The sequence below is a fragment of the Trichosurus vulpecula genome, chromosome 1 (assembly GCF_011100635.1).
Source record: "Trichosurus vulpecula isolate mTriVul1 chromosome 1, mTriVul1.pri, whole genome shotgun sequence".
Taxonomy (NCBI): Eukaryota; Metazoa; Chordata; class Mammalia; order Diprotodontia; family Phalangeridae; genus Trichosurus; species Trichosurus vulpecula.
Genome location: NC_050573.1, coordinates 519,685,957 through 519,707,093, shown reverse-complemented (window position 1 = coordinate 519,707,093; position 21,137 = coordinate 519,685,957). Strand labels below are relative to the sequence as shown.

Sequence of the window (21,137 nt, the reverse complement as noted above, 5' to 3'; positions counted from 1 at the left end):
ATTGTAGCATTAGAGGGAATGCCCATTAGTTGGGGAATGGCTAAACAAACTGTAGTATATGAATCTAATGGGACGCTGTTGTGCTATAAGAAGTGATGAGCAGGTGGACTTCAGAAAAACCTGGGAAGACTCTCATGAACTGATGCTGAGTGAAGTGAGCAGAATCAGGAGAACAATGTACACAGTAACAGCTACACTGTGTGATGACTAACTTTGATAGACTTAGCTCTTGTTGCCAATGTAAGGATCTAAGACAACTCCCAAAGACTTATGATGGAAAATGTTGTCCCCATCCAGAAATAGAACTATGGAGTCTGAATGAAGACCGAAGCATATTATTTCTTTCTGTCTCTCTCTCTTTTTTTTGTTTGTTTGTTTCTTCTTTGTCATTCCCATTGGTTCTAATTCTTCTTTACAACATGACTGATGTGAAAGTAGGTTTAATATGAATGTATATATAGAGTCTATATCAAATTCCACGCCATCTTGGGGTGGAGGAGGGGAGAGATGGGGAGAAAATTTGGAACTCAAAATCTTACGGAAGTGAATGTTGAAAACCATAAATAAACAAACAAACAAATAAATAAAAGATTGTAGCTTTAGGCTGGGAAGGAATCTTAGAGGTCATTGATTCCAATCCACAAATTTTGTAAATGAGGAAACTGAGGCCCATAAGGTTTTAGTAATTTGCCTGAGGTCATGTAGGTTCTAAATGTCAAGGCAGAGATTTGATTCTAATCATCTGACTCTTCGTCCTATGCTCTTATCATATGGGTACCATGATCTGTCACCCTTCGGTGTTTGGTAAATGTAGGAATGAGAAGAGGGAAAACTACATGGATGAAGTTTTTAGAGTATAGCCCTCCAAACAAGGGAATAAAATACAAAAATGATTAGCTTCTGAAATGCCACCATGAGGCTAATTTAACGCTACAGCTTGACCTTTACAATGTATACCAACAATATTCTGAGGGCCTCTTCTACCTTCACCAAACCCTCTGAAACTTGGCACAAGTTCAAGTTTTCTAATCAAAATTTTCATCCACACAATAGTCATGTCTTTAAGTCGTCTGGCTTTTTAAAAAATCCCAGCCATTCCCCAGTTTTATGCACCCATATTTTGATAAATAATAATGGCTAAGTTTATACAGGGCTGTAGCTTTTGCAAAACAATTCACATCATCTCATCTGAGCCTGACAACAATCCTCTGATTGTTGATGTAGGCATTATCATCTCCATTTTACATATGAGGAAACTGAGTCATAGAAGGATTAGGTGACTTACCTAATCACAAAGGTAGTAGGTATCTGAGGCAGGTTTCAGGTCTTCTGGACTGAATATCAAGCATTCTATCTATTACACTCTCAAACCAGTAATCCAGTGATCAGAAAGTCAGTTGCAAGTTCCCTTGTTGAGTGAGATAGCCAAAGTGGTTGTCACAGAGGCTTCACTAGCTCTTTCTCTTCCTAGGTACCAGCAGGATTTACCAGCTATGGTAACATACCATTTTGTGAACCTCAACATTTCACAGTTACCTGGTTGCAAGTGGTCAATAGGTCCTGGGGGTACCTATCAGTAAATAAAGCCCTTTCTGACCAGCTAGGGCTTCTCAGAAACCAAACCCCTTTCTAGAATGACCAAAGGAGACTGAAGTTTATCAGCGGCCCCACAGATAGCTAAGATCAATGGGTCACTAGGACTGACTGATAAGACACAGATGAGTGAGTAGAAGAGATATAGTTTATAAATGCCATGGGATGATAGGTTCATGGATTTTGAGCTGGAAAGGACCTTAGAAGTCATCTATTTCTTTATTTGACAGTCGAGGAAAGTGAGGCCAGACAGGTTGAGTAACTTGCCCAAGGGTCACATAGTAACCCAATCAAAAAGTATTTATTAAGTGCCTACTGTGCTAAGTGCTTGAGATACAAAGGTAACAGACAATCCCTGCCCTCAAGGAACTCATAGTCAAGTGAGGGAGATAACATGTTGTGTTGACAATGTGAGGCATGACATACTTAACAATATGCTATAGTTGAACTATGTAAACAAACTATATACAGGATAAATTGGACATAATAAACAGAGGGAAGGCACTAGCACTAAGGGAGGAATGGGCAAAGGCTTCCTCTGTCAGCCAAGATTGAACCAATCATATGGAAGATGGAAGTTGCCCCTTTGAAGTTGATCAAAACTCTTCACTGTGCATGAAACACATCTATTATCTTAAAAAGACAACTATGAAGCCAGTTACGTTTTCTTTTTTCAGTCATTTTTATCTCCAGTATCCCTTCTGGCCCCAGAAAAAAGCTTCAAAAAACATGTCTGGGACAAATCTTATCAAAAGTACCCTCATAACTCATTAAGACAAATATAGGTGTTCATGTGGAGGGATTCCCTGGGGTCACAAGGCATAGTGGGAAAGGCAACCCTGAGATGCAGCAAGAATGGAGGTGAGCAGAAACTCATCTGGGGTAGGACCAATATGGGAAGTGTGCCATCTGAATGCATCTCCCCTCACCTCACAGAATCCCTCTTTTCCCTCAAGATGCAGGTCAAGCAGCATCTTCTACATGAAGCCTTTCCTGTCCCACCTGCCCCAACTGCAAGTGCCCTCCCTCCCAAACTGCCTGGCATCGATCTATTTTGTATTTATTCTCTTTATTTTATACTTAAATTTGTCCTTGTTGTCTCCCTCATTAGAAGATAAGATTCTTTGAAGTAGGATTGGTTCCAGTTATTGTATTTATATCCCCAGAGCCATAGTGTCTGGCACATAATAGGTGCTTAATAAATGTCATGGCAGCTAGGTGGCATAGTGGAGAGATTCCTTGACTTGGAAACAGGAAGACCTAAGTTAAAACCCTCCCTTAGGTACTTACTAGCTGTGTGACCCCTGGTGAGTCATTCAACCTTTCAGCCTCAGTTTCCCGTTTATAAAATTTTTAAAATAAAAAGCACCCATTTACTAAGTTTGTTGTGAGGGTCAAATGAAATAATATATGTGAAAGTCATTTGCAAATCATAAAGCATAATATAATAAAATAAACTTAAAATTTGTTCGTTAAGAATTTATTATTGCCAAATGCTTGTTGATTTAGCCTCTGCTCTGTGCAAGGCACTAGCTACTTTCAAGGGTAGGGAATGGCAAACTTTCTCTTCTTCATGGAAGGTGGAGATAATGTCTGATGAGTCCCCTAGCCCCACTGCCAGTCTTGAAAACAGGCCTGTTAGCCCATGCCTCCTCTTGCTTATGCTACTGCCCTTGGGATTGTCGGCTGAGTAGAGAACCTTGTACCTGTGCCAGACACAGCTGAGGTCAGGTCAGGAGCAAACCTGAGGAGGAAATGTGGACAGCCTCTTGCAGCATACACCTTATACTATAAAGTCAAGCCATGATGAGTGCTCAGGCCTTTCATTAAGCTGACTGAATGGAGTAATCAATTCTCTAACGAGTTGAAGGAAATAGCCACTCATTGGCTGTGTGGATGGCTCCTGGATAGGCTGATGAAAGAGGCAGGTTAGGCTCTCATTGTATGTGGTGGGGGAGGAGAAAGGAAAGAGGAAGGACCTTGGGCAGATCAGTTAGCCACTGGGAAAGGAAGATGGATGACCTTAACATAGGCCAGAACTGGATGAATATAGTGGTGAACTGTATTGGGTAGAGCTGAGTCAGGGCTCCAAGAAGAGGAATAGGAACAACAGAGGAACCCTGAACAACCACTTAAAGGGGCACAGTCTTACCATGGACAGTTTTATTCTTAACAAAATCACGATCTGCTCTCTAGGGAGAGCGATGCTGGTTCCATCAGACTATGTCATCCCTGAAGGAAAAGATGACCAATTAGGGAAAGAGGTCAACATATGATATCTTGGTCTTTGGAACTGCTTCACCAAGTTAATGATCCTGTCATTGCAGGTTCAGTGGCATTGTGGAAAGAGAGCTGGCCTTGAAGCCAGAAAGACCTGGGTTCAAGTCAAGCTGCTGTCACTAGTGGCTGTGTAATTCTGGGCATCACTTAATCTCTCTGGGCTCTAGACAGGTCTCTAAAGTTGCAGAGAAGGTGCTGACCTACCTTGCTATGGAGAGTTTCTTTATAAGCTCTCAATATCAATGACATCTATGTCTAACCCCATCTCTATCTGAACATGAAGCATAGTAACATGTGCACATTTCTGGTTTTTAAGTTTTTTTTCAATATTTTCAGAGTCCTACACAATCTAGCTCCAACCTGTCTTTCCAGTCTGGTTCCACATTACTCTCTTTTATGTACCCTATGGCCTAGCCAAACTGGTTTATTTGCTGTTCCAATTATTATTGTCTCTGTCCCTTTATATAGGTGGTTCCCCGTGCCTGGAACATACTTCCTCCTCAGTATTGTCAATTCAAATTCCTATGTTCCTCCAAGGCTAAGCTCAAATGCCACCACCTACAGGAGGTCTTTCCTGATTCCCCCAACTGTTAGTGCCTTCCTTTCTGAAATTACTTTGTATTTCTTTATATGTGTATTTTCCCAAGTAGAACATAAGCCTCTTGAGAGCAGGAATTGTTTCATTTTTACTTTTGTATCCTTATCACCTAAAACAGTGCTTGGCACCTAGAAAGTGCTTAATAAATGCTTGTTGAAAGAGTGGATTTTTTAAGGTGCCTATCAGACCTTAGAAGCACAAACTTCACGTTTTATAAATAAGGAGGGCCAGAGAGTGACTTGTCCATAGTCACAATAGCTACTTAGTGGCAGAGCAGTATTAGAACCAGGGGATTCTACGTACCGTATCTGTCCACAAACAATTTGGAAGAATATATAGGGTAAGATTTTTAAAAAGATTTGAGTGGCCCAGGAAAGAGAAGGTGCTAAAGCAGAGGCTAGAAGAGCAGTGCACTATATTCCTTCTCTAATTTTGAAAGGAGTGTTAACAGTGTTGTGTTTCACTGCTAATGGAAGCAGGCAATGTGGAGCTCATTTTCTTTGATGCTTCAATTTTAAAAAGGGGGCAACTCTAGGGATGCAAAATAGAACATTTTCCTCTCTCATCATGTACACAGTGGTCATATGGGCTGGACATAGGGTTTCTGAGAAGTTCTGGAAGACGGAGGATGGAATTTAATTGTTATTCCTGGATCTGGCAAAACTCACTGAACCAAGGAGGACCAAAAAGAATTGGAGGTCCAAAAGGATTCTGATAGGCCAGAATAATAGGTTAAATTTTCAAAAGATGAAATTTACTAAAGCTAAGCATAAAATCCTGCTTTTGGATTAAAAATCAATTTGACAAAGGTCATGTTTTAAGAAAAAACACCTTAGAGGTTTTAGGGGTCTACAAACTTAAAATGAGTCAACACTGCAGCAACAGATCATTCTCCCGCCAGACTATTGTGTAATTATAACACATTTTATTTCTGTGTCAAACTTAACATGTTGAAGGTTTGAAGTTCTCAGAGAGTGTTAGATTCTAAGCATTTAGAAACTGAATCTTAATAACAGCAAGCTAGAGAACATTAGGTATTTTACTGAAACATTAGATTGATGGCAACCTGAGTTACATCTCTATGGGGTACCATAAAGCTCTATAATGTTAAACTTTTTTTTTATTAATGACTTGAGTGAAATCATGGATGGCATATTTATCAAATTTTAAAATGACTCAGTCCTGGGAGAGATAGCTAACAGATAGAATGAGATAACTGAAATCTAAAGGATCTTGATAGGGTAGAAAACAATGGGTTAAAACCAGGAAAGATCAAATTTAACTAGAATAAATGTAAAATCTAATACTTTTATTAAAAATCACCTCCAAGTATAGGTTTTGCAAGACATGATTTAAGTACAGTTCATATAAAAATGTTTTATTTTAAAAGACTCAATTTGAGCCAACAACAGCATAGCAGTCAAAAAGAAAAAAACTAATAGGATCTTAGAACACATTAGCAAAATTTATTTTCTTGAAAAAAAAAGGAGATGATGGTATCACTATATTCTTCCCTAATCAGATCACAACTGGAGTATTGTGATCAATTCTGGGAGCCACATTTTGGAAGGACATCAATAAAATAGAAAGTGTCCAGAGTAGGGCAATTGGGATGGTGAAGAGCTTTAGAATGAAGCCATATAAGGATGGTTGGAAAGAACAGGAAGTATTTAGTTTTGAGAAGAACAGACTTAGAAGAAATGTGATTGTAATCATGTCTTGTAGATTTAAAAATTGGAGGTTATGTGGAGACTCACTTTGTGTGGCCCTAGAGAGTAAAATTAGGACCGATGGGTAGAAGGTACAGGCAGGTACATTTTTGGACCAGACAATTTGACTGGTCCAGAGATGATAATTAGGAGGTGATAATTTTCCTATCACAGGATATGTTCAAAGAAAGCCTAGATAACTATTAAGTGGAATTAAGGAGGATGTTTTCAAGGGGGATTTGAGCTATAGGTTTAGGAACAAGGCTACATGACCTCCGAGGTCTTGTCTAATTATGGAATTTTGTGATACTGAGGACTTCAAATCTATCTTTATGCCAACCTTGGGAATGGAGAGAAGAAAGGATTCATCATCACCTATACTGTGGATGGGAAAATTGAGTTATAATTCTGCTAAGTGACTCCTTTAAGATTCCACAGAAGATCAAGAACTGATTTAGAATCAAATCCCTGTTTGACTGTGATGAGAAGATACATTTTTGTATTCTTTATGTACGTTCTCCAAGACTCATGTCTTAGCCATCTCTTTCTAAGTGGAACAGTGCAGAGTGTTGGAATTGGGAGTCCAGAAGACCAGAGTTCAAAGCCTGCCTAAGACTCTTACTCACTGTGTAAACGGGGGCTAATTACTCAACTTCTTTCGGCCTCAGTTTTTTCATCTGCAAAGGAGAGATAACAATAGAATCTACCTCATAGGCTTGTGAGGTCAAATGACATATCTATAAAAGCATTTTGCAAACCTTGAAGCATTATATAAGTTCTGTTACTGTTATTCTCTTCTCCATCTTACCCATTCCTACAAATTTCAGTTATTACCTTTAAGTAGTGAGTGATGGACAGGACTTTACCTCCAGCTCATACCACTCTCCTGAACTTTAGTCCTGCATTTTCATGTTTCCAGTCGCATTTCTCAAAAACAAATCTCCCACTAGCCCCTTAAGCCCATTGGTATATGGAGAGAACACTGGACTTTGAGTCAGGAAGACTTGGGCCAGAATCCTACCTCACATTAGTTCCTAGTTGTATGTCTCTGGGCCAATCATTTAATTTCTCTGGAACTCCATTTCTATATCTGTAAAATGAGAACTATTAGACTTAAGGACTCTGGCTCCTTCCAGCTCTAAATTTATCATCCTATGATCTGCATTGCCCATTTATAAGGGAGCTTACAGTTGTTTGCAGCTGTTTACTTTTTTCATTTTTCTTCCCCAACATAAACAGTCTAGCTTAGAGGTGTCAAATTTGCTGCCACTTGCACCTGCAAAAACTTTCTAGTGCAGCTCAAACTGGATTAAAATGTAATTGGGAAATATTTAACAAAATGAATAAAACTATAATACAACATAGATAATGGTAATTTGTGGTTTTCTGAGTCAATATGTAACTGCAGGGATCTGTTTCTATTTGACTTTGATACAACTGGTTTGGGTTCGGTTTGTTTGATGGAATTAAGAATTGAACTGAAAGGGTCCATGTCTAATCTCCCTCAATGCACATGAACTCTAGACTAGACTGATTTCCTGAACCATACAAGAGGGTCTATATTAGAGCTGCATTTCATACAAGGCCTCCATTTAATTATCTGTGGTTAATTTGGGGGCCTTACTGAAAGTCAATGTTTTAACTAACAAGTCACGGGCTAGGAAGTGTCAAAATAACTTTGCGTTACATATAAACCCCTCTTCCCCCACATACGCACATATATAATATAAACTTTGTATTATATATTAACCCATATGTATATGTTATTTTGACATTTCCAGCAAAACACACACACACACACACGTAGACAGGTAGACAGACACATAGATAGATAATTTCAAACTCTGCTGTCTTCTGATGGTGGTGATTAAAGACAAAGGGATGGCCTTTAAGAAGCATGAGGGAGGAGTAGATGGAAGAAAATGAAAAAAAAAAGCCATGGAAGTTCTATAGTGTGGATGTCAGCCTCTGTATGATTGAAAAAATATATAAATATTTTTTAATGGAAAAAAATTCATGCCTGAGTCTTCTAGAGAGTTTTGAATACTCTGCTTTCCAGAGGTTGAGTTAGATATATGATAAATTTGCTTTGTTTTTTCTTTCCTCTTTCTTTCTCCTTCTTTCCTTCCTTCTTTCTTTTTTCCTTCCTTTCTGCTTCATTTCAAATCCAACTAAAAGAGAGAGGACCTCCCCATCCCTCCAAAACCACATCCCCTAAATACATGGTTTATAAACAGATCAAATGAACAGGAACTCAGGTTAATTTAATAGAAAAAATAAAATATGGAATAACATTGATTTTGGCCAGTATCAATTACAACATTTCTGCTATATTTTACAAAAAAAACAACTGAACATTTTACACATGTACAGTATTTTGTTTCTCAATAAAAATGAATTTGGATTTAACAATGGGTCACTAATTTAAAAAAAGAAAAAGGAAACAGTGGATATTAATTTTTGTCTCTATAATAATGTTAGAGGCATTTGTTAAGTATCCAAACAAATTCTTTGCTATTCATTACATAATTATATCTCAATTATGAATATATATATATTTATACATAATATATATAAAACATTAACTTAAACTTTGAAAGCATTATGTTCTAGTTAATAATGTTATGTAGAGAAATGAGGCAGTAACAGACTAGTAGTTAAACCAGTATAAATATACTCAAAGACTGAATGGTCAATGGGAAATGAAGTGGGTATGGGTGGGGTTCCATAGTTTTCCCAGTGACTGTGCTTTTCCCAAATAAAAGTCATAATTTATTGCCTTTCCAATCACATCAACTTTGAGCTCCAAATGATTATAAACTACTCTAGCTAAGTGGATCCTTCAAACAAAACAAAACTATGTTGGCATGGGATATTCTCTTGACCTTATTTTATGCTCTCAGTTACATTTGTCCACAGTTCTAGACAGGTGGGTACCTGCAAATTTAAGCCCGTGTTCTGTTCTTGCAGTTTCATCCCTGCTTTCTCAAAGCCGCATGTGGCCTACAGTATTATAAAGTGGAAAACAAATTAATGAAACCCATTGCTTCTCTAGCTCCTCATAAGTTGATATGTGGCTCCATATAATTTTAATGCCATTTAAAAATATAACAGAAGTGACTTTTTTATTTGAAATGTGGCTTAACAGTGATAAAACACTGTCAGAAAATACGTTCTGTCACTGGGACACCAAAATGATGTTCTGATTATTTAGATGTACAATTTAGTGCTGTACTCCCCTATTTTGCCACAACAATGGACTGATTTTTGACTCATTTTATTTCCTCCTCACAGATATAAAGCCAATTATCCTAAGGATGCAAGGTGTTAAGAAGCAGAGAGCAGATAGTTAGCTGATAGCTCCCAGGTTAAAAAACAGTACCTCTTTCACCCCAACTTTAAAGGAAAAAAACCAACAATCACAAAAAACCCAAGTGCACTGTCTGATTTTGGTATGTTAGAGAGAGAGAGAGAGAGAGAGAGAGAGAGAGAGAGAGAGAGAGAGAGAGAGAGAGAGAGAGAGAGAGAGAGAGAGAGAGAGAGAGAGAGAGAGAGAGAGAGAGAGAGAGAGAGAGAGAGAGAGAGAGAAACTTAAACTCCAGCTATGTTCCCTGAAATATAGCCCTCTTTTTCAATTTGTAGAGATCTCTTCAAACTGAGAAACTTGGAAGTGACAAGAAGTTGTATTTGGCTTCTCCTAATTCTGCCAATTGACCCAAAACATTTTTTTTCTCTGATGTTTAGTTTGCTGGTTTCTGTAATGTGTAAAGGAAGCAAGAGAAAACCACAAGAGAGGAAATGCTCAGCAAACTGGGGACCACGAGAGTGCTCAGGTAGGAACTAGATCATGACAAGGCTAGGGAGGAACAGATACAAGTGACAGAATAACAGAATTGGGGTGTGTGTTTGGGGGGGGTACAATTATGCCACCAACATACTATTTTCCAGATGTGTTTTCTTCAGATAACAAGAGAAAAAAAAAGCACCATTTGAATGAATTACCTGGCCAACTTAGGCACAAGCTTGAAAATGATTATGCCATTCATTAAAAATACAGGATGTTAAAAAAAGCTGTTTATTCTAAGAAGAAAGTCCCTCTATCATATACCTCCTAGCATGATTTTTTACACTCTTTCCTCCCCACTAGCCCCACTCTCCACTAACCCCACTCCCCACTAGTATTATAACCAAATCAGGTTCTGGAAAAACTTATGCCAGTGTGAGCATGTAAATAACATGGTCTATAATGCTAGTATTCTGGGGTGGAGGGGGTTAGTGAAAATGGTTGATGCTCATATCTTCTAAGAGCTTCATTCAATGGCTAGATTAACCTTGCTGATTTGATCATGACACATGAACACAGATCCCTCAGTTCAACAGTAAGTATTTTTTGAATAGAATTTGAGTTAAAAGCTCCCAAATAGATACAGTTAAACCAATAGCAGCAAACCTGCCCCCTCCAGTGAAACCCAGGAAGACCATTCCATTCCTTTGTTCCCATGTTTGGCTTCCATTTCCTTCAAACAGCAAACCATGAGTAGAACTTTCAAGTAAGTAAATTCAAACAAAAAAAAAAAAAAGAAAAAACCCAGTACATATCACATGAAGTAAATGGCAGTGGGCAAGTGTCAATTTTCACCTTGGAAGGACTCTGGCCAAGAAACATGGGTATAGTTCTTCTGCATGATCATCCTTCTCTAATGCTTTCTTTCCTGAAGTCTCCCCCCTCCCCCAACTATGGACACACGCACACAGAAAAGACCAATGGGAGCATTTATTCTGTTTTAATCCACGTCAACCTGTCGAGTCTCCAAACACGTCTTTCATCATCTCAGAGGGGAAACAGGCAAGAAAAAGAGAGGGTAGGGTAGAGGGAGGGAAGGGCCTCCAAAAACAAGGAAACCCTGAAGTTGACAGGAAATCAAATCGTTAGTTTAACCTTCAATTTTGGCATCAAATGCTTTGGTCACCACACAATACTGACTCTGTGATTCTGGGCGCTCAGCACCAAGTGCCCAGTTATAAAAGGTAGGCTTGTTGTAGTTTTTTTTTTTCTTTTTCATTTAAGTTCTGACAAAACAGTTCACCATCTCCCTGCACAAACTTGAGAGAGAGAATAAGAGCGAGAAAAGAGAGAGCGGTGGCTTTCTTGTTTTTCTTTTTCTTTTCTTTTTTTTTTAATAATAATAATATGGATTAATCTAGAAGTCTACAGGAACAGAGGGATTCTGGGTAGTGGCCTGCTCAGCCTTGGTATGTACAAGTTTTACAACAGAGTTGCTGAAGGACCTTCCGCTGACAGAGGTTGTTCTTTTTGACTAGCATACAAAAGCTGCCCTCGGCCCACGATTCTTCCGTTGCTATTCCAGGAAGGGCCATCAAGAAAGGGAGGGGAGTTGGAGACGTAGACAGCATGGTGTGCACCCATGGAAGAAGGTTTTGATTGGTCAGAGAGGTAGATTTGGGGAGGGAGGGGTTGGAAGAAACCATTCAGGAGCAGTCAACAAGAAGGAAATTTGGTCCACCCCAAGTGATTTCAATCAACAGCATTGTTTCAAGAAGAGATATTGCAGTCCGACAGGGAGTGTGATTGGTATCCATTTTATGAAAAGGAAAAACAAAACAAAACAAAAAAACAGATTAGAGAAAGGATAAATCAGAAATCAGTGATAAATACAGCAAAGAAATTTCATATTTTGAATTATCTAGAGTGAAAGAATATACAGTCATATGTACTTGAAAGAAAATAAACAACAACAACAAAAAATCCCATGAATTGCAAACAGGAAGTGAATTTGTTTTGGAGAGTCTGATGTGTCTCCAATATTGTCAGCTCTGAATGGTTCAACAATGCAAATGGTACAGCTTCCTCTTTCACTTTCATCTACACAGTGCCCTCTTGACTAAGTAAGGACCTTACCAGGCTATCAAGATTATCCCAGCCTAGCTCATAGGCTTACCAGAAAGTGTGCATTCGATGGCAAGGACAGCACAAGGGATATGGCTTGGATTTTCAAAATCTATTAAAATTCCTATCTGCCTGTGGCCCAGAATAACTTGAGTTTGGCCCAGACTGGCTTGAGATGTGGGCCTCTTCAAATCTGTATGACTGTCATGGCACTAAATTTTTCTATCTATACTTTGTGGATGTAGAGAAACCTTCCCTGCCTTTTTAAAGGCCAAAAATGTGTGCCTAAATGCTTTGGTAATATATAACTGTTGGGGATATATTTGTACATACTTCAAGGTACCATTGTCACATTGTGCAGGCAAATGTTAGAGTCAGCTCTAGTGATGGAAACTTCTACTAAACAATTCCAAAATAGAACTTAAGGTGGTGGTTTTGGTTTCTTTCCAAGTTCATTGCAATTTTATAACTCTGAGAGGAAGGAGACACACATTTAAAGAGGGGGGAAAAAGCCGAACATAACTCTTGGGAACAGGACAGACTCATAGACTGTGAGCTCCTTGAGACCAGGTACTGTCTTTTGCCTATCTTTCTATCTTCAGACTTTCTGGAACACAATAGGTGTTTACTAAATGCTTATTGAATGACATTGCATTCTCTATTAATTTTTTCTTCTTCATGAACATTCCAGGCAGAGGTGAAAAGCAGTCAAAGGAAGGGAAAGAAAAAAAGACCTAATGTCTTAATTATGGTAAAATGGGATTGTCTTTCAAAGTCATGAGTTTCCTCCCCACATCAAAGCTGTGTTTAATTGATTTGTTTCTAGGATGACATAAATATATGAAACATCGCTGTAAGTACAAAAGCCCGAGGGCATTTGTTTCTATGCCACTCTTTGATGAAACGTTTTAAAACATTGTCAATATTACTGTACGGGCACAAAACTAAGATCCCAACTTGGGCAGAACTTGTTTAAGATATGGGAAGTTAATTATAGAATCGTAAAATGTCAGAACTAGAAAGAACCTTAGTGTCTAGATACCTTGTACAGAGGAGAAAACCGAAGCCAGAGGTGATATCATTTGTTCAAAGTCACACAGCGATATCTAATATTCGTATTCACTGAATATCATGACTAACTGAATCAGATTTCCATGTCTATTTCCATTGCTTTATCCTTTGTGCTGGGTGACTGTCCATTAGTCCATTTGCTTGGCAATTGGAAAATTTTGCAGCATGTTCCATAGGCATAAAATATTGCAGAATGTAAGCCATTGAATAGGACAGATAAATGTCCTAAAACTAAACACCAGAGAAATACTTATTTTTGACATGTGAAGATATGCAAATGATGGAACTCAATAAAATAAATTGGAGAATTCTTGAACCAGTGTTTTAATAACAAAAGGACCTGTTTTCTCCATTTTCTTGGTTACCCATGTTTCAGTTACCATCAGTTTTCCATCCTCATGGAAGAAACAGATTTATCTTCTATTTATAGGTGAGGGTTTTCATTCATTTTATCATTCTATAGCATAAATTATTATATTTTTATGAATAACAGGTAAGAATACCAGAGGAAAGCTTTTACTAAATGCTGACAGCACTCTTTCAAACTATCCAAAACTGAAGTCTTATCAGCCTGCCTATCGCTCGTTTAACAAAATTTGAACTGCATGAGGTTCCCCATTATAGTGATCACAATTGATCACACAGAAGATCAAATTAGAATTCCAGTACTCACCATCCTTACAGATTGCTCCAAGGATGCAGGCCCCTGTATCTAAGAGATAATTACTAGGGCAACTGGTACAGTTTCTGTCTCCAGGACCACTGCAGGCCAGACAGCTGGCAGCACATCTAAGAAACAATATAATGACTTTTTATCATTTTATCTCATATAACTCTTAGGAGAAGGCAAGCATAATGACATCTCCCCCAAATTTCCCCCTTGGAAATGACAGAAAATCTTTCCTTAGGATAATTGCTTAGTTCGACATTATTACAGGAAACACTGCAAGTAGAAATTTCCTCAAATGTTTTTGAGATCTTGCACACTTGAAACAGAGAAATAAGACTTCAAAGACTTCTGAGGATCATAATTCAAAGCCTACTATTATTCAACAAGTGTTTATTAAGTGTCTGTTGTGTTCTATGTGCTGAAGATACAAAGGCAAAAATGAAATCATTCCTGTCCTCCAGGAGCTTCCATTCTGCTAGGGAGAAACAACATATATTCAGATAAATAAATGCAAAAAAATGCCAAATAATATGCAAAGTAATCCAGGGGCTCCGGGGGAGGACATTAGTGGCTGATAGGATCAGGATGGGCCTGGTATAGGAGGAAGCACTTGGGGTGAACTCTGAAGGCAACTAGCAATTCTACAAGGTAGAAGCAGGGAAGAAATATATTCTAGGCATGGGGAAAGAACCTGCTTGGTGTAGTGTTGCTCAAGAGAAGAGTTCTTTGAGGAATATAGTATCGGAATACTCTTCGAAGGGGAAAATGGACTTACCTTTTGCAGGATTTGTAACCACTCTCTAAGGAGTGGTCAAAATAGTAACTATTGCTGCAGGTCTGTACGCACTTCCCATCTTCCATGAAGTAGCCCTCACTGCAGGTAATGCATGTATCAGCTCCTGCTCCTTAAAGTTAAGAGAAAAAGGGAAGCCATCATTAGGACAGCTTCATCAAAGATTCCAGAACAGAAACCTCCTCCAAATGGTTAGTAAAAATAACCTAAGACAATTCAAGATCTGTCACAGCATTTTTGGAGAAATGTGTGCTTTGCTAAATGATGTAGGCAGAGATATTTACAATTCTCAGTGGCACTTTGGAGATCAATATTACTATTTTTTTTTACAAGAATCGAGAACATTTCTTACTTAAGACAAGAATCACAGCCAATACCCATCCCTCAACAAAAACACACATCTCTTAGAAAAATGAAGGAGACCTACATAAAATGGTTAATTCCCTATAGAAATGCAGGGAGGTTGTGGCTATGGGACTCTCAATGAAAAAGTCAAATTTGATGAGTCCATGAACTGAGGGCACTTGTCTTTGAGTGATGATTGGAAGAAAACTGTGTTACTCACAGAGACCATCCATGGATCATAGGTTTAGAGGTTGAAAGGATATTAAATGTCCTCAACTGCCTCATTTTATTGATAAAGAAACTGAGGTCTAGGGAGGCTAAGGAGGAAATAAGTGGCAGAGCTAGCATTTGAACCTACTGACTCTCAAATCCAGTGCTCATGTCTCTGGACAATTTCCTACATGGTACCTAGAAAAGTAGTACTGAAAACCAAAGATGTGCTGGAGCAAGAATGAGCAAATCTACTATCTCAGGAGGCACCTACCTGCACAGGTGGCACAGAAACGATGACACGGCTCACAGTCCTTTCCACTGTAGTATTTCCCATCTTCACAGGTGACAGTACATCTGGATCCATGGAGGCTGGCACAGAAATTAGAGGTGTCATTGGGAGACTGCCAAGAGTACGGCAAAGATGGGGCAAAGGGAAGACTTTGTTTATAAGAAAGGAAGTTTGTCTAACAGAGATGAGTGGGTCCACTGATGTTTTGTTGCAGGGAAATTTCGCTCATATCCTTCTCTGCTTCCTAGCATCTTGTATCTTGTCTTATAACGACACGCAAGTGCACATGTGCGGCAAATGAGCTTATCTTAATTAAGCTTATTTAGAAACACCTTTCATTAGAGGTAAGTAGAAATTAGTTAACATCTTTCAACTCAGAGGTTTTTTATAAGATGTTTCACAAATATGAAAATCACTTCACCCAAGAGCTAGTCACAGAGGCGATATTTTACACATGAATTTACAATGTAATAACTTCTAGATAAAAGACAAGGACTAGGATCAGGGGTGGGGAACCTGCTGCCTCCAGGCCACATGTGGCCCTTTAGGCCCTCAAGTGTGGCCCTTTGACTGAATCCAAACTTCACAGAACAAATCCCCTTAATAAAAGGATTTGTTGTGTAAAATTTGGCCTCAGTCAAAAGGCCACACCCAAGGACCTAGAAGGCCACATGTGTCCTCGAGGTCACAGGTTCCTCACTCCTGGACTGGTAAAAGAGAAAATTTCCAGGAGATAGAGAGGTTAAATATACAATATTTGAAATCACAGTTTATTCATAAATTGGTGTCTATCTAAGTGTGGGGTTGAGGGAGATCATTCTAAATAGTAATTCTACTGAAAAAGATCTTGGGGTTTAAAAGGACTATAAACAAATGTAGTTTCAGACTTTAGTAATAGAGAAATAGTATCAAGGTCCCTAGAAGTAACAGTCCCATTGGTCTGTGCTCTGGTCAAACAATATCTGCCATATTATGTTCATTTATAAACCTATTTTAGAAATGATTTTGATAAGCTGGAGGGTATTCAGAAAGGGGCAGCCAAGATGGTGAATGGCCTTGGGATCATATCATGAGAGGATCATTTGAATAAAAGGGAATAATTAGTTTGGACACAAGATGTGTTGAGTGGGGCCCCGATCGATAACGAGGGATTAAACTTGTTCTGCTCAGGCCCAGAGAAGAGAGCTAGTAGAACCAGTGTTAGGCTTGATGGAAGGAAAACTTTCCTAACAATTAGAATTATCCAAAGGTGGAATGGGAGGTAATGATCCTCATCCTACTCTAACCCCTTCTCAACTAGAAGCATATTATAGAGAGGAGGATTCTTAGCCAGGTCTAGGCTATACTAGATTGCCTCTCAGTTCCATGTTGACTCTAAACATTTTAGGAGTCAGGATAATGAGCTGGGGAGGAGGTGTGGTATCTTGGACTTGGAGCCAGAAGAACTGTTTGAATACCGTTTCCACCATTTACTTTGTGATCTGAGGCACTGAGAAAATCTTCACCTTTTACATGGATCTTGAGATTTTTTTAGAGCCCTATAAGCTACTGGGATTTTAGTGTTTCATGAAGAAGAACATAGGGTCCAGGCCTCAAGAAGTGATAGTCCCACTGTAATTTACCCTAGTCAGAAGATATCTGGAGTGCTATAGACTATACCTGCACTATACATCCCCAAAGAGTAGGTAAAGAAAGTCCTTTATAAACCATTAATTAAGTGTTAGTGAAATGAAAACTATTATTGGTTCATACTTTGTTGTCATTCAGTTGCTTTTTAGACGTGTGACCCCACTTGAGGTTTTCTTAGCAGAGATACTGGAGTAATTTGCCATTTCCTTCTCCAGCTCTTTTTACAGATGAAGAAACTGAGGCAAATAGGGTCATACAGCTAGTATGTATCTGGAGCCAGATTTGAACTCAAGAAGATGAGTCTTCCTGACTTCAAGCCCGGCACTCTATCCACTCTACCATCTAGCTGCCCTACTGGCTCACACTAGCTATTATTAATTTATTTCAGAGCTGGCAAGAGAACCTTCTTGGCTTAAGTGAGGGAGGGTCAGTAGGGGAGCTAGTAGACTGCAGAAGGCAGAGTGGTGCAGTGGAAAGACTGCAGGATTTGGAGTCAGAGGGTGTGAGGATTCAAATCCTCACAATCATTTACTACCTCTGTGACTGGGGTGCCTCAATGTCATCATTTGTAAATGAGGGGGTTGGATTCCAGCTAAACATCTATCATCCTGTGTAGACTCTTCAAGAATCCAGGTTGTATCATCTGCAACATCTTCATATTCCCAATGCCCAGCAGAGTGCTTTGAGTATAATAGGTACTTAAGAAATAGTGGTTGAAAAGAAATTCTTTCTGGTCCTGGACTGGCCTTCAATTGTTATGGAACGGGGTCAAAAGTAAACATACGCTATGATCCCAGAAGCTTCAGGAATACCACTACTTCTACAAAATGATACTTTATTCTTGGATGCTCTGACACAAGGTGCTTTTGATATTATTTAGCTCTTTTTTATTTTTCCCTAAACAATTTTATGAGATAGATAAAATTCAATTCAATTCAACTCATTTCAATAAACGTGTGTTAGGCCTATGTTGTGCTTGATACAGTGCTGGACTAATGCAATACAAAGATGATTTTTTAAAAGCCTGAAACAATTCCTATGTTTTAGCTCCTACTATAAATTGAAAGGATGTATTGGAATATAATATTTCGAAAGGAAAAAGAGAAAGCTTTACAAAAAGTCTATCTTACTCTCAAAAGTTGAGTAGGTAGGAGGAGGAAGGGGAAGGGAATAAGCACTGATACAGTGCCTACTATGTGTCATGCATAGTGTTATGGACTTTACAAATATAATTTGATCTCACTTATTGGAATAGAAGATTTGCAAACATTTCTGATGAAAAGACCCAAGATGAGCAGGAACTCTGAAACACAAATAAAAAGAGTCAAGGGAAACCTAACAAGGTAAATTTATCTGAGCAATTCGAAGAAGCTGTGTGATGATGTAGTGCTAACATTCTAACAGGCAGAGAAGAAATAAATGTTCTTTCAGAACCTCGATGTCTTCAAAAGGTATTATTGAGGGAATTGAATAAGGAAAATATTGGTCCTGGGGATGGATGGTTCTGTTCTGAAGAACTGAAGGGAAGGTAAGGAAGAGGGAGGAAGAAGGGGGTGGAGCTTGCAATTCTTCATAATTTTGATATGTGGGAATAGTATACAAGCATAGAGGAAGGGATGTGGGGAGCAGGTATCTTATGAACCTCATTCTGATACAGATAAAAAAGGAATGCATACACACACACACACACAACATGGTATATAAATACATTAAACTCAACAGGGAAACAAGTGGGGGTGAAAATCAGACGAGAGTGGAACCAGTTAAGAGAGAAGGGTAGGGAATCCTAATAAGCAAAACAAACTTTTTCATCTGGAAGGAAGGATTAAAAGAAGGAAAGATGTGGGGTGGGGGGATAAACCATAAAGAGGTATGCTAGATTGCTTTTTAGGCAACTGAGGAATGACTGAAAAATTTATCACATAAAAAATAATGGAATATTATTATAAGAAACTACAAGAGCGGGCAGCTAGGTGGCAGAGTGAGTAGAGCACTGGCCCTGGAGTCAGGAGGACCTGAATTCAAATTGGGCCTCTGACACTTAACACACTTACTAGCTGTGTGACCTTGGGCAAGTCACTTAACTCCAATTGCCCTGCCTTCTCTCCTCCAAAAAAAAAAAAAAGAAAAAAAAAAGAAATCACAAGAAATAGTGAAAGAGACAACTTTAGAGAATCCTTGGTAGTATAAACTAACACAGCGAAGTAATTAAAATCAGAGGAAAATGTACAAAGACAGCAATAGCATAAAGAAGAACAACTTTGAAAGACTTAAGGACTCTTGTGAATTCAATGATCAACCTTATCTACAGAGAGCCTGTTACGAAGCACATTACCCACCTCCTAACAGAGAGGAGACGGATGCAAGTAAAGAAAGATACATACATTTGTGGACATGGACACCCTGGGGATTTGTTTTGCTTGAGTCCGTTTATTTGTTACATTTCTCCCCTTTTTTCTCTCAGTTTTTAATTGGGGTGGGGTGGAGAATAGGTATTATCGGGGGAAACAATAGTGATGCCAAAAAAAGGAGGGCCATTAAAACACTTTTAAAAATGAGATGTCATCTCAGAGAACAGAAAGAAATTCAGAGAGAAATACAGATAAGCAGGCCAGGTTTGAAAATAATGTATAAAATTTTTTATAAACCTTTTAAAAAATGGTATGAGAGGCTCACAGTTTCCTATAAAATCCTCCTTTTGTGTTCTGATGTTTATGTGCAAATGGTGTGTGTGTACGTGCGTGTGTTTGTGTGTGTGTGTGTGTGTCCGTGTTGTTCACAATTTTAAAAAAGAATGACTAAAAACACATGCATCAATCCCTCCCTTCAAGGGGATTACATTCATTTGGGAGGAAAATAGCATGTGCCGAGAAAAAAATCCAAAGTAATTTCAAAGGGAAGCACTAACACTTGGGAGAGACTTACAGAAACTGATTCTGGTGCTGTGTTTCCTTTTACAAATTAGGAAACCGAGGCTCAGGGAGGCGATATAAGTTAGCTAAGGTCATACAGCTAATCAATGGTATAGTCATAACTTGAGACTTCTTTCCACTGTGCCACACAGCCTTACCTAGAAGGAGGTAAAATCTTGTTCATTTCTCTTTAGTCTAAGAGAAGAGGAAAAATCTCGCTCCTCCCTTTTAAAATATCTTAAAAAACAGAGGTTATATTTTATTTAATGCAAATTTGTCAACCTGCTGTTTGAGGTCATCCCAAGCCTGGCACCAGTTTGCTTAATATGACTTTATTTTCATCTTTATTTAACTCCCCCCCACCCTTTGAATATCTGCATTCTACTTCCCTTCTAGCTCACTCTCCTGTCTGCCCTGCCTCCACACTGGCTGCCTTGCCCTCTTGAAAATGACTCCACCCTGGGGCCAATTGGATGACTTTGGAGCCCCTTGCCCAGAACCGCCATATCATCAGAAGCCACAGTCCCACTGCTTGCTTCCCTTCTGATTCACTCTTCAGTCTGCTCCACCTTCCACACTGGCTGCCTTGTCCTTCAAAATAAGTACCCTCACTCCTCCTTTTCTAGCTACCCTCTGTTAGAATGAAAGTAGTGACAGTGTTGTTTCTGAATCCCCAGTAAAAAGTGCCTGGCACATAGTAAATATTTAATAAATGCTTGTTGATTTCTCTTTCTCTCTCTGTCTCTATCTTTCTCTGTCTCTCTCTCTGTCTGTCTCTCTCTCTCCCTCTCCCCCTCCTGCTCCCTCACCCTCTCCCTCTGTCTCCATCTCTCTCTCTTTCTGTGTGTCTGTCTGTATTTCTCCCCCATTCATCATTTTAGTTCCCACTTCCATACCATACCAGACAAGGTATCCCATATCCCAAAGGAGGAATGTGATCCCTCCTCATCTCCACCTTTCAGAAAAAAATTATCTTTGTCTTTTTTCAAGACTTGGTTCAGATGATATCTCACTTGCAAAGCCTTCCCTAAATCTTCTAGTCAAGGCTCCCTCCTCATATTAGCATATTTTATAATTATTGTTGTATATATTGTACCTTCACAGAAGAGTTTAAAGTTCTAAGAGGG

The 21,137-nt window shown here is 38.9% G+C and overlaps 1 protein-coding gene across 1 annotated transcript in view; it reads right to left on the bottom strand.

The window, feature by feature from the left end:
- The window catches only part of PCSK5 (proprotein convertase subtilisin/kexin type 5), a 618,746-nt gene that overhangs the window by 180,092 nt on the left and 417,517 nt on the right, over positions 1-21,137 (bottom strand). Inside the window, 3 exon segments of the mRNA XM_036741047.1 lie at positions 13,833-13,948; positions 14,605-14,734; positions 15,452-15,549. Of these exon segments, the coding sequence (XP_036596942.1) occupies positions 13,833-13,948; positions 14,605-14,734; positions 15,452-15,549 (344 nt within the window).